Source organism: Micropterus salmoides, unplaced genomic scaffold (genome assembly GCF_014851395.1).
Source record: "Micropterus salmoides isolate LMB-PRFRI ecotype aquatic unplaced genomic scaffold, ASM1485139v1 Ms_hic_scaffold_3, whole genome shotgun sequence".
Taxonomy (NCBI): Eukaryota; Metazoa; Chordata; class Actinopteri; order Centrarchiformes; family Centrarchidae; genus Micropterus; species Micropterus salmoides.
In genome coordinates this window covers 9797442-9812066 of record NW_024042261.1, presented here as the reverse complement: position 1 = coordinate 9812066, position 14625 = coordinate 9797442, and the positions used below count along the sequence as shown (strand labels likewise).

Here is a 14625-nt window from a genome sequence, read left to right as displayed (position 1 = left end):
TCTACCTGTGAATTTGATGCATATTACACTTTTATTATAAGTGTTGGTCTCTGTTTTTTCATGTTACTAAACCTATTTTCCAAAATCCTAGCTTTAATATACAGTAGCATTCTGCACTGGTGAAATGTAACCTACAACAAATACTCCAGTAAATCAAGTACCTGACTTAATTAACCCAAGTACAACTTTGAGCTATATACTCGAAATACTCGCTTTACTTTCTATTTTATGCTACGTTATACTACTGTCAGAGGGAGATTTTGCACTTTTTACTCCATCACATTTATTTGACAGTTAAAGAAACCGGTTACTTTTTATTAAGATTTTACATTGGAAAAAAACATGATGTGCTTATAAAATACAAATGCTTTGTTCAAGACTAAAGAAGAGACTCATGCAACAGGCAAGAGCTTCCCATCCCTATTGGCAGTGTGTAATTGGGGGCCCTTGTCATGTTTCAGACGTGTATGAGTTGTTAGCAGTTACACAAAAAACTTAAACAAAAGAAAAGATTAATGTCCAAATAAAGCATAAATACAAATTTGTGTAGCAGAACTTGTTGTTTTTACTACTTTTTTGTGTTTGGAGGGGCCCAACACCTGGGTTGGGAAACATAGACTAAACCACCAGTTGAAACTGCACATACTGTACATATTGATACATCAGCATAAAAAAATCTAATAATGGCATGGAATCATGGTGTGTCTCTGCCTCTTTCCTGAAAGAAATAATTTGCTTTTGATTGTCGTTGCTCTGCCATTTCCACCTTGACTGTTTTGCATGATTTTATTCATAGGCTTCAGGTTCATTTGCAAAGAAATTGAAAAGTCATGTGTGATGAGATGAGGAGATGTATTTGGGCAGAGACAAACGTTGTAAACTTTCTGAGCTTAGCCCAAACCTAGGGGGGCCTCTGGGAGAATTATTTCCCATTTACTCCAGCTATATGCACTATATTTCAAGCCATGTGAGATAATAGAAAGCCTATAAATCTGTACATAATTTGGGTAAACATTAGAGTTACCTATGGGAAAAAATTATTCTCTTATTCTGTAGGGCCTACATCCAAATTTGTGTTTAATTGTTCCCCAACTGTCAACAAATATGAGAGGCAAAATTTGTCTGATGCTTTTAAGTTACATGATATAGGTAGGGTGGAATTTGGCATTAACAGCATTACTAATCTTGAAACCTATTTTTGTTACACCATGCTGGAGTAGAGTTCACAGAATGAACGCTGACAAATCTGATACATGCATGCCATAATAAGCAGGGCTGCTGTAATAGCAAATCAAGGATCCCCAACAGTGCCAAGTAAATGTGCTCTTCAATACGAACTGAATTTTAGACAAAGGACATTTACTCAGCAAACACAGTGACATCTGGTGGCCTGTTAAACTTATAGCAGGCCTTCAAGACCGTGGTGGAACCTTACTGATTAGTAATTTTAGTCTCATGTGTGCTATAAAAGTCCAAGAAGCCTGCGTATTATTATTATTAAACCTGTATATTTGTTATACAAACAACTGTTCAGAAGTCTTAAATATAGATGTTGTTGTGCAAAAAGCCTGGATAAACTACTTAAAATACTTAAGGAAATGTCCTCATACTTATGATTATGTCTTTCTAGTGTCTGCAGCTAACCAAGCTGCAGACACACATCACACATCTAGCTAGCCAACAATAAATATCATCCCCCCCAGGACCTCTTGTAGTAATCCTTCATAAGAATCCCCTAGACATGTGAATAATGTTAAAAGATTTAAAAGGAGTTTTTTATTCCTTGGTTTTTTAACATAACGTCTCCTCAGGGCTTCCATAGTACAGGACTCATCTTACAATCTGCCCCATCATGTGACTCCTGCTGACACTCCAGGGTCTCTATATAAATAACTTCACCCATGTAGTAGTGCTGCCAAACTCCAGAAGAGCTGCAAGAAGAAACAAGCTGGAAAGGTTCACATGAGACTTAGCTCTTCAGTTGGGTGAGTAGACAATGTATGACTTTGTCATTGATATTACTTTAGTTTTATTTAAACTAAATAAGTTTGTGTAGACTTTTAGTAACTTTTTGTACATGATTGCTTCAACACAATAAGTAACAATAAGATAACATAAGTAAAACCCTTCAAAATCAACTATATGTTTTTGAAAAATAATGAGAAATTGTTTATTTAAGCATCATGATGGAATATACCCTGAAATTGGATTTTAAAAGACTGCATGCACTGAATGTCATTTGTAAAATAATCTGGGAAAGTGAAACACTGCTTAATACATTCTTGCCATATCATTGCTTTCTATTGCAATGACCATGCCTCAGGGTGAAGTTAAAGCAAGTTTCACTTTTTGCTCTACCCAAATGAAATTCCATCATCAGTTTCAAGTGAGGAGCTTGACAACATTTGTTGTGCATACTGTCACAGTTGTGGGTGTCATCACTTTGTAATCACTTATAAAACTCACGGGGAACTTGTGCGTATAACTGATACCAATGCTCACATTTGTAGCCTATGTCTGTGTCTTTTTCAGCGCACTTTGTAGGACCTCTTCATAAGCTAGACTGAAAAAGAAATGGAGCACCTGGAAAACTCCACAGCATCACCCAAACGGCTCTTCCTGCACACACAGAGCACTGCGGGCTCCCAGGCGGACAAAAGCGACGGGAACGCGTACCTGTACATATTAATAGTCATGTCTTTCTACGGAGTCTTCCTCTGTGGTATAATGCTGGGCTACTTTCGTTCCAAAAGGAGAGAGAAGAGGAGGATCAACATCTTCACGCGCCTGGTGCACGAGGAGGAGCAGCGGGAGTGGGGCGCGATGCCCAAGAAACACAGCCTCACCTTCCCCTCCGCTGTCTCGGAACTGCGCTCGGTGCAGGTGTCCCTGCCTTTCTGCGGTAACCACGGCAACCACTTTGGACCCCTCCACTACGAGGGCGCGCTGCCCTCTCCGCTCGCGTGCGCGCTGTGCACGGAGCAGAGCAGCATCAGCTCCCTGTGCTCCTCCGCGGACACGCGCTTTGCCATAGAGGAGGAGTCGGCGGAGGAACCGGGAGAGAACATGAATGGAGATACCGAGACCAGCGCAGGAAAACTGGACAAACATCAGCTGGAGAGAAAACCAGGAGGTTCAAACAGTCCACCCATCAGCAACGGTTAAATCATCTATAAAAACGCCCCAAACTAACATCCATGAAATGATATCCATGAAAGGGCTGGAAAAAGTCAAACAAGACTATGTGGCCAATGTGATATGTATTAGATTTTAGTCAGCAAATAGCTGACAGTTCTGGGCATTGGCCCAGAATAGTTTTTGCTTGGTGTGTTTTGAACTGATTTCAGAAATGTGACTCAATGCAACACCTCACCATACCAGTAACAACATGAAACCGCACATCCTTTAGGCCTAACGTTTTTATTTTTAATTCTTCAATTGTAAATTTAAACAATAAGTGGTGAGAGTGAAACACATGAGTGTAATGGTGATTTTTCTATATCCCAGTTATATCGGGATAACCTATAGATAGTCATGTCATTATTCAGTTCAATTCTATGGTATAAAACTTTATTTATGCCTGCAAAGGCAGTTAAGTAAGCAGCAGTAACTCCCCCCAGTCAGGTCAACATACACACATCAAAGGCTATATGCTGGAATCATAAATAAATAGGCCTACATCAATAGATAAATCTGAATCTCCAAATATATCTAAAACAAACAATGAAGTCGTACAAAAGAATAAAATAATATATCATAAATGTAATGATACTATTATAACATATTATTTCATTGTAGTATGACTTTGCTTTATTTGTTGGTGACCCCTCCCTGCCTGAGCCCCCTCCTGACGCCGCATTGAGAACCGGCTCACTGGTTTGGGCTGATGACTCACCCTGCAGGGGACTGACTGAGAGACTTGCTTTCTGGCTGTGTGGACTGAACTTGACTTCCTCTTGCCAACATGGTCTCGAGTATTGAAACATACCTGGAACCCACTTGAAAGATTGTTTTAATGTGTTTGTTGTATTATCGTGTATTGTTCATACAAGGTCAATGATGTAGGTTAACTTGACGGAAGCAATGCTCTGTACATATTCTTTGTATTTTTCACTTCATAAGGCTTAATTTAAGATGGCATTTTTGTTTCAGCTCAAATAAATGCTTATGAATTGACACAAGCCTTATTTTCTTCTTCTTCTTTTTTGTTGTACCATGACGCTTCACCAGTGGAGGGCACTCATGTAGTGCTTTGTGTTTGTTGTTGCTTTTTACAAAGAAGGAAGATGAAAGGGAGATGAAGCAAGGGGAAAAGCGACTATTATTAACATGTTGTTATTTTTAGAGAAAGACTGCAATAGATCATGCATAATAATGCAGATAACTAAATCAGTACCCCCATGTGGCACCATGTGCCATAACACATCTTTTCTAGCTCACATCCTCAGTGAAACATTGTGTCAGACCCTCTATTTCTTACATAGAGACTAAGCAGATCAGTTAGCCCAATCATGTTTTAAGCTGACAATGCTCAAACGTTTGGTGGCAATTAGAGCCTGAAGCAGAAAGGAGATGGGTTCTTTTTTCATTTATTAGTATTATGTCGTTGGTGTGGTGGTTTACGGTCATGCAAAAGACCCCCAAAGGGATCATGGACTCTATTTAAAGTCCCATTAGACTGGAGTGTCGCATGTTGACTGATACAGAAGACAGTCACCCAGGGTTTTCACTCCTCTTTCAGTGAACACTTTCCTTGCCCCTTAACCCTGTTCCTCTAAGGCAGCGATCTGTTGTGTTTTCCCTCTGCTGCGTCACTCAACCCTGCCTCTCTCACACACACACACACACAATCATACACAAACACAGGCTATTAGCAGCGCTGCAGGCTCTCAGTCCCGCAACTCAATGCAATGACAGCTCGCCACACCAACAATAAGAAAAGAACAATAATGGCCAGTGGGAATTCACACATTGATTTTATGACGTACATGTATTGACAGTGTAATAGCCCTTATAGGCCAGAAGGTAACTTGTAAATGTCTGCAACGGCGCGTGTGTGTGTGTGAGAATGGATGACAATCCCTTTCTCCTTTCTCATAGTGAGGCATTTTCAATGTAGAGCCTTTGTATATAAATACCTGTGAATTGAAAGGAGCATCATTAGGCATAACACCTGGCAGGACAACAACGACAATTTTCCTTTGAAATATATATGTATGTGAAGCTTGGGCTTTATGTTTGGAGGGCATAATGTTTAGTCTGATGGCATAAAGCTTCTTCCAGTTGACTTCAGAGTCCCTTATGATGTCATTTGAGTGTCTTTCATTTTAGCACTTTACCATAAAACACCCAGCCAGCAGTGTCTCCAATCTTAAGTTCTTGGCACTCCTTCAGAATTGTCATAGGTATGTTGGTGGCCTTCCTCAGTAGTCTCCTTCTTGAGCGGTTTGCGTGGTTGTGGGGAAGCAATTCTATCTGTGGTCAGACGGCTTTGGTCCAGACTGGAACCTCTGAACATCTAGTGGGTGGATTTCCATGAAATATACATTTATGGTCCACAGAGGATGAATCCTAATGAGTATGTTGATCTCCTGACTTTTCCTTTAGCGCTAACAAGAGGTTGGTATTTTAGGCTTTTTGTAAAATATCTCAACAACTATTGGATGAATTGCAATGAAATTTAAAACAAACACCCAAGGTGCACAGAGGGTGAACCTTAAAGACCTTGCTGATCCTCTCATCTTTACATGCTGACATTAGCTTTTACCTCAAATCACAGCAGCAGTCCCACAGAGCTGCTAGCATGACTGTAGACTTTAAGTCTTGCCAAGGTCAACATGTTATTGCTTGGTTGCAATCACGTGACTGTTATGACTTGTGAATGATGGAGGGCAGAAAGTGATTCATGTACTGGGAAATGGGAATGAAGGAAAGTCTCTACATAAAATGTTCATCATCAGAAAATTGAAACTTTCTGGATTTCATCCATTCAAAATGAAGAAAAGCGATTTTTCCCACAACCTGACTGATATGCCAAGTGTGGAGGCGATCAACATTACAACTGACATCGTCCTCCAGACTGCCTCCATGGCTAGCCAGATGAAGGCTTGTAAGAGCCTAGAGGCTTATTTCGTATTCGGTTGAGTCAAAGACCTCAGAACCAAAGTAGTATTGAACAACTGCTGTCTTGTTTTTGGTGAGCAAATGTGCTTTGGAATTTTTATCTAGCTAACTTTTTAAATTTAGCTACTTTTAATACCTACTCTCTGTTTCTCTGTGAGTTTTTTTAACTTCACCCTGTGCAAACAACATGCATTGCTGTGTCACTGTTCGGATTGCCTCCAGTTGCCTATATCCTGTACCCTCCATCGGGTAAGTATGCCAGTTTGTGACCTCATATGCAAAGAGCCATCAGAAGATTTACAGCCGTGCCATACTCAGTTTATTCATGATGGATATCATTGTGCTGTTGCTGTGGGAGCAAATGACCGTATATGGAATAAAGGCTCAGTCTGGCTGCGTATATCATTGAACAGAGCCGTTGGTAGAAAAAACAGTTCAAAACAGAGGTCTTTTTTAAAATACTTTAACCTCATTATTTGAACATCCAACATCGTAACATTGTAGATAAGTCATAATATATGGAAAAGCAAAATTGGTCTCCTTTAGATAAAAAAACATGTACTTTTCTGTCACCTTTAGGAGTTCTTTTTAGCTAATCATGTGTCTAAAATCAACTGGCTGCACACATTTGGTGTGTTCTATTAAGAGGTGAATCTGTTTTCACTTTGACAGTCTTTTTCTGTTCTGTGTAAAAAAAAAACTTAAATAAAAATAGACACTTTAGGTGGAAGGGCTGAATATGCTCAAGTTCCTGGATAACAAAAAACAAGAAATCAGTATTTAAAGTCTGAATAATCTTCTCTGTGCCCACAGAGAGATCAAATAACTGTGAATTGCTGTGAAAAGAAGAGCTAAAGAGGGACACAGAAAGCATTTCTGTAGCTCTCTGTCTTTCTGTCTTCTGGACAGCTTGACACGGATATAGAAGAATCAGAAATACTAAATAATTCATGTACAACAAACACACATGACCACACAGTGAAACATTCATTTATTATCAACAAGGAGGTTGAGGGGGGTGCACTGCTGCGTCTCTTGCAACAAGCAGGAAAGTGATGTACAAGCTGCCTTGTCTTCTATTATGGTGGAACAACAGCTGTGTTTGTGTGTGACCGAGATAATGGGACAGAAAGCGAAGGATTTTTTTCTCAGGCGGAAGAACAAGTAAGAGTAAGCAGGGTGAACATAAGAAGCAGATGTGATGCATGGAGTGCCTCCTGCACCGTGAAGCAGGATGTTTGTCATTAGTGTCCCCCCGGAGTCGATGGTGGGGCCTGTGTCCTGCCTCAGGTCTCACGCATACACACACAAGAGTTTGGAAATGAGTCACTTCAGGCCTAGCTGCCTGCCTACCTGCGATTTGTTTTGGGGAGTGGCTTTGGAGGGGGCCTGAAGTGAGGAGGAGGTATTTTTTTCGATTGGATACTCTCAAAAACTAGCTGTAGCTAGTTTCTCCAATGTTGCCTACCCTTGCTTTAACAATTGATCAAATATCAAAGATGTCGCATATAGTGACAAACCCACAGAGAGTCATCTTCTGACCGCAGTTTCCCTCACCTCGACAGAGAGTTTTAAAATCTTACAGATCTTCGCAGGCAGACAAACTTAGGGATTTTTAGGTAAAGGAATAGGAAAAGAATGTTGGACTTCAAGTCACCAGAAACACAACTCCTTAATAATAATTATGTAGGTGCTCTGTTTACAGCTTTTTTCACTGACCAAACAAATAAATTCATACAGGTTTAAAGGTTACTTTTTCTATCTTTTGTCTCCTTAAACTTTTGTGGTGGGGAATCTTAGTGTAAATCATGTCCTTGCTTCGATATATTTCTATCTTTGGTGTCAATATCAACCTAGAAAGAAATCCATAAATGTACCCAATTGTTTTCCAGCAACCTTTACCTGGTATGAAGCTGGTTGTTTGAATCAGTCCACCTGACCAAAGCTTTTCAGCTGATAAGCAAGCCTGCATTGGCAGTGATAAATTACCAGACCTTTTCTGGGTCATGGAGATTCAGCAAATTATAATATGACTTCAAAGCAATTACAGCAGTGTAGCAGGTCTGCGTCACTCAGGCTCTTACCAGCACTGACAATTATTACTAAGGAATCATATGAAAATATATGTAAGAGGTAACATCACTTGGTCAAAATACAGTCAGCCTGCGCGACAGACTCAAGATTACTAATAGCTCAATGGTGCACTAATTATGCTTGAGTACAATTAAATGAAAGATGCCTTGACTTTAATAATTAAAGCAGCGTCATGTAGTAATTTTATCTTAAATGTGTTCTAATAACAGCTTCAGAATCATTTTGATGGTTCACTGACTTGTAATTGGGAAGTAGCATCTCTGTCATTACCACTCCAGGCTGCGAGCCTGGAGTGGTAATGGTAATTAGGTATTAGACTATGTAACGCTGGAATACCGAGCAGGACATTTACCACAATAACAGCATAGATCTTTACTCCACCAACAAGACTCTTCAGCAAGCAAGCTGTATAATGTACAAAGAACTTACATTGAACTAATGTACAATATAAGTTCTTAGGAAGAAGCTAGCTCATCATTCTCAGCATCATAGAGACAGAAGAAGACACTGTTGGGAGAAGCAAGGAACAGAAAAAGAGAGAGTGACCGAGCAGGAAACCAGACAAGAGTAGCGGACTGGCTTTCACTAATTGGCGAGAGCTGAAAGGATGCAGGTGCCGAGCTGGGCTTCTTGGTGTTGATTTGCAAAATTAGCCGAAGTCTCAAGACAGAGGTTTGGCTATAAGTCTCGAGTTGATGATCGCAAACTCACTAGTTGACGCACTCTGGCATCGGTAACGTTCTCTTGCATCGGTTGCTGTCTAGCATTGTTGGCTAGCTTGCCACCCAAGTTTCAATAACGTTATGCTGCTCCTGGTGGAGAGCGGCGCTGGTGTCGAGCCTGAGCCAGGCGTGCAGGCTACATAACTGGTCTCAGCAGCCTCTATGGATATAATGGTAAATAAAGGTGAAGAGACTGAAGAGGATGTTGACGGCGGAGCCCTTAGTAAAAGGCTGTGAGAAGGACGCCTTCTTTCTGTTGGACTAATATTGCTTTGTCTTGTGTTGTCGCATTTGCTTGATGTTTGGCTGTGTTGTGGACTTGTTAGTTTTGATCGTGAGTAATGTGATCATAACATATGCAGCTGTTCTTATTTACAATCACTTTCATTCTCTTGCTGTGCTTTAGGAATTCTGATCTATAGCTACATTCTTTGCATGATCCTTTCTCATCCGACTGCGATGGCGAGCACTGAGAAGATGAGCTGACTGCTGTTTCAGTATGTCTCCCTAATCCTATTTACTGTACATACTGTAGCTCACAGCCTCTTTGGTAAAGTAATAGCGTTGCTGTTGGAAGCGGAAGTGCCGCAGTGATGGAAACATACTCAGAGATATGAGGCACTGCTGATGAGCTTATTATAAGAACCACAACTTTCCCTGGAGTTCTCTGTTCGACTCTGACCTTTTGATCTTTATCTCAGAGACTATTAGAGTCTAATCTTTGAAAGCTTCTCATTATATTGTGTTTGTTTAACATGCCATTCTCCTGAGCAGATCATAAAAACTTTCTCAAACATCGCAGGCGTCTACTGGAGTCACTGCCTGTTGAGACACGTAGCCTCGACTTAATTAAAGAGATTTTGGCTTGGTGTTCGCCCTTTCCTTTAGAGCTTGTAGTACAATTTGTATCGGTTTTGTGTGCCCGCCTCCTCCTCTTTGAATAAACTAACTAATTCTGTTCTTCCGTTTTTGTCATTAGTCCCTTATCCAAAAATGCACCCACACACCTGTCAACACAAACAACAGAGAAAGCAAACTGGCTCAAATGTTTGCTTGTGTACAAATTAAATGTGTTGCTTTCAGAGTGTGCATAGCCTTGCCTTCCTGTACAAAAAACAGCAGTCAAGAGTCGACCTTTTACCTAATGAGTGTTACTATGGAAACGTGAGACAAAGGCTGATTTGTATCTGTGTTGCTGGTCCGGAGAGATCACTGCTCCAAGTCAAGAAGGTGGGAAGCCTCCAAAATACTAACGAAATGAAAAAGATGACTAATCATGTGGCACCTTTACATCATATGTTGATTGTAATTTGTTCAATGTTGTTCAGTGTTGTTCAATTAAATCTGCTCTGATCAAGTGTCTTATATGAAAGGTGTTGCTTATATTAACAAAAACAGAGCCTAATGCATTTCCCCTCAGCTTTATGGAGCATTTTAGTGTTTTTCGGCTAATTGTTTTGGTCTTCTGTTTGCTTGCTTAAAATGGAAAAATACTGCATAAACTCTATGCTTGCCTGGACAATGGACTTATTTTTCTCTGCGTAAGATTCGTCAGGTGCCTCAGTGGCAGTTTGATTTTGAGTTTGTTTTATTTTAATTGAATTTTTGGTTCCTTTTGTCTGATTTAATATGACGACAAATCGACTCTACTGTAAGAGTGGTAATCTGTTCATCTAATTCTTGGCAAGAAAGAGAATAAGTGTATTTCCCAAAATGTTGCACTATTCCTTTAATGTGTACTTACTGTATATTGTTAGAATTGTTTATATGGTATTCTCTATCCAACTTCCGCCTTTTGTCATTTATTCCAAAACAACACCCTCTTCTTAAAAGTACCAGAGATATGTGATGTCTCCCTTGAAAGATCATGTCACCCACTGCATGAGCTGTCCCTTTTATAAAAGAGTCTGACTAATGTGAAATATTGGGGGTGTGTGGACATGGACAGTGTGACATCAAGCCAGGCATAGCAAGTCTTACCCAGGTTGGAAAATACTTGGTCACGGCTTTGTTAGCTCTGTGTGTGAAGCTTCATTAAGTCAGTGGGAGGTGTTGTTCCTTCTTACCAGTTTTGCCTGGATCATTACTAATGAGCACAATCTTAGTTCAGTGTCAAAAGTGCAAAAAGTGCCAAAAAGTGCCGAAAAGTGCATATCACCGGACCAAAGCCAGCCCATGTGGCCGCATACTACAATCCTTCTCTTTAATTGCAAACTGAGCAAACAGCAGCTCGCATGGCCTTCTACTGGCTGTTTAAAGACACCTGCCTAATGAATGACAAATTGAGCCCCACTGGTTAATTACGCATTCAAAGACCTGTCCCCTATAGGCGTGTTACCATGACAACCATATGCCAATGCAGGAGTCTCCATAATTATCTGCATGAAAGCTGCACTGGTCCAACGTCACTATTAAACACAAGTAACTCAAGTAAATAAACTCAGTCAATCTTTCTTCTAGTCTGCACTCTGTGATTAAACTGTAGATAGATCCTGTGACTGGTGTGGTGTGTCTACTGTGGTGCACACTGGTACATAGTGTGCTGACAGCTGATGCATGTGGGAAATGTTGCCCCTGTATAGGGATTCAATGCCTCTGTTACCTCTGCAATGTTGCAACAGCCCTGTCAATCAGTTTTCTAAATCATACCATGTTCCATATTCAAGTCTGGTGGACAAGGTGGCTAATTGCATATTAACTGCCATGTGGTGTAAGTAATTGTAAGCTGAAATTTCATTCTGAAGAATCTAATAAAGCCTGTTAATGTGGCAACATCTTGAGTGATGCACATCATTTCATAATTATTTAATCAGCTGGTGATTAGCATTTTATTAGCTGAAAATATGTTACACCACTGACAACCAGTTTAGCAAAAGAGTTTTATTACATTCTGAGAAGGTATTAAATAATCTGGTGGTTATTGCATCATTAGTTTTCATAAGGAAGTTTCTGTGTGGTTGAACTGACAGACTTGAAGTAAAGAGACTGAAGTATTTTTAAAGTATATAAAAAAAAACAGGTTTTAAAATGTATTCTGTACTTTTTAAAACTTGTTGTTGAACAAATGTTTTTGGCCTGAACTGAAGTAGTGGCTTCGGTATTCCTAGCAAATTATTCTGGAGGTATTGTGGGCTCAAACATGCCTGTGCTCACCATGGCTGCAAGTAACGATTATTATTGTCGACTAATCTGTGGACTACTTTCTTCATTAATTGATTTGTTGTTTGGTCAACAAAATGTCAGAAAATGGTGAAAAATGTCGATCAGTGTTTGTCAAAGCTCAAGAGGACGTCCCCAAATGTCTTATTTTGTCCACAACACCGCAGACTGAAGTTTGCTTTTATAGGCTGATATGGATCAGCTGATGATGATTGGCTCATTCACAGCTACATGGCAACTAACATCCAATCATATTGGACGTTACATGCAGGTGTACACAGCAGCCACTTCTCGTTCATGCCAACGTCGCTCTCTTTACCACCCGAACCTCTTCCTCATGGGGTATTTCATGTTGTTGATTTATATTCATGCATGTGTTTATTAAAGGGGATTAGGTAGGTTTCCCCTACCATTGTTTTAGGGGGGTGGCCCCAATCCACCACATGATTACACACTCTTTCTGATGACTAAATGTAATTAAATCAATTAAAACAATTTTACAGAATATGGCAAAATTCAAAACAGATTTCATAGGGCCCTATCTATAGTCTCATCACCCTATATCTGAATGTTGCATAACTAGCAAGCTCCATCAGGAGGTAGAAACTTTAGCGGTAAAAATGTCTTGAAGGCGATGAGCCTAAACAGGATAAAATTTGTGCGCCATGTCTATGACAACACCACGTATCCGTAAACCACCTGCTCTGTGACACTAGTAATAAATCCTAGGGGAAACACTGAACTGTGTAACCCTTTGCCATAAGTGGTCACTTTCTTGACATTTTGGATTTAAGTGAAATTAAAAAAAGAAAAGAATGTGTCTTTTACATTAGTGAACATTAAGCATAATAGCTTAAAAATTGAGGTTAAAAAAAAAATCCAAACTCAACTTTATTTCCTTCATCAACATGTCAGTAGCTGTTATGATAAAACTGTCAAAATGTACACAGTCCATGTATAACTGAGAATAAGATCATTTACCAATGCAGCTGTTGCTTCCTTACAAGTCTCCAAACACACTTTTAAAGGGATGTGATGAATTTCTCAAAGGTGCAAATTCTAATGAAGCTTTATAATGATTTTGTTTACATTCTCTTTCTATGCTTCTTTTTTGTCTGCTCTTGTCTTGTCAAGGTGGCACTAGAGACCTTTTCTTATTATGTTTTGTTGTTGTACCTCCTATACCAACAGCACACTATGCTCCCTGCACCACTGGGCTTTTCTTTTTGTTTCTAATTTCCTATAATTTTAATTGTATCCCTATTTGGTTGGAGGCCTAACTACATGTAATTTACAAATTACACATTTTAGTTGTAGATAGAGGTCCTCTGTAATAGAAGTGAAATAGAGTGAGTCAATTTATAAATGTGTTGTTCTTACAATAGGTGCATGAAACATCTGTTAAATTCAAACTGATGAATTTTATCCTTATTTAGTCAAATGTTTCATCATGACACAATCACATCACTTGGTTACTGATATGAATCTGAACCAGTAAGCTGAACCCAGTCTATATTCGGTAACTCATTAACACCAAGATCCTGTAACATTATTATCTGCCTAATTAGCACCAGGCAGGTAGCATCCTTCTACAGTGAGCTGCGGATGCTGTAACTGGCTGTTTGGGGGCTAACTGCATGACAACAGTGAGTACTGTGGCTGAGCGGGAGCAGACTGTTTATGTGCCTGGATGGGTCTGCAGACCAGTTATTTATACTAATGAACAAGGGCTGTGCAAGGGTGTGGGGGGTGACAGAACAAAGAAGAGAAAGATGAAGAGAGTCGGACTGAGAGAGCGAGGGAAGAAGCAAAGACATGGAAGAATGAAGAAGAAGGAGTATGAGCAAGCCCTTTTATTGAACTGCCGCCACACACATACACAGTGTTACTCAGCTGAAATGTGTACTGAGAGTAAATCAAACAAGAAATGCATCAACCTTTCCTCCCCTGTGAAGAAGATAAGACTACAAAGCTGAGTTGTCTGTATGTCAATTCACAATCCCCCATTTATGCCTTATTTGTTCTTCTTCCTCAGTGGATCTATTTCAAAGGGTTTTTTATCCCTAACATGATAAGGATTCTTCTTTATACCTGGAACAGCTTGTTGACACGAACATTTTCAGATTTAAAGCTCCAATTATCAATATTTATTATATTTACAAACAGTAATATGAAAGGCGTCCCTCATGGTGAGCCAACACAGTTCCCCTAAGCTCTTTTGGTTTTCCAGCTTACAAACTGACAAATAGGCACTTTTTTTTCTTTTTCTACAGTAATACATTCGACAAATCAACTTTATGAGGTGCGCCTGAACAGTTTCATTATATAACATGTGACATGAACGACTTACAGAGCTGGAAGACAAAATGAGAGACTTCATTTCATGGCAACAACTGCTATTTGCATAGCAGTGCTAATTAGATCAGTCCTCCCACACAGTCGCGAGATCAGCTGGCCATGGTACTTATTATTATAATAGTCATAGTTACTGGTCAGAATGTGTTAGAATATAATGTTTTTATTATGT

At 39.7% G+C, this 14625-nt stretch overlaps 1 protein-coding gene across 1 annotated transcript; it reads left to right on the top strand.

The window, feature by feature from the left end:
• The first annotated feature begins 1898 nt into the window (after positions 1–1898).
• On the top strand, positions 1899–4181 carry kcne4 (potassium voltage-gated channel, Isk-related family, member 4). The gene is made up of 2 exons (XM_038692939.1): positions 1899–1985; positions 2533–4181. Exon 2 carries the CDS (start codon positions 2575–2577, stop codon positions 3163–3165), a length of 591 nt encoding a protein of 196 aa, XP_038548867.1. The 5' UTR covers positions 1899–1985; positions 2533–2574; the 3' UTR covers positions 3166–4181.
• The last annotated feature ends 10444 nt before the right edge of the window (positions 4182–14625 follow it).

Bases quoted from the DNA above. Each gene is read 5' to 3' on its own strand.
- kcne4 (XM_038692939.1), top strand. From the start codon at position 2,575: ATGGAGCACCTGGAAAACTCCACAGCATCACCCAAACGGCTCTTCCTG.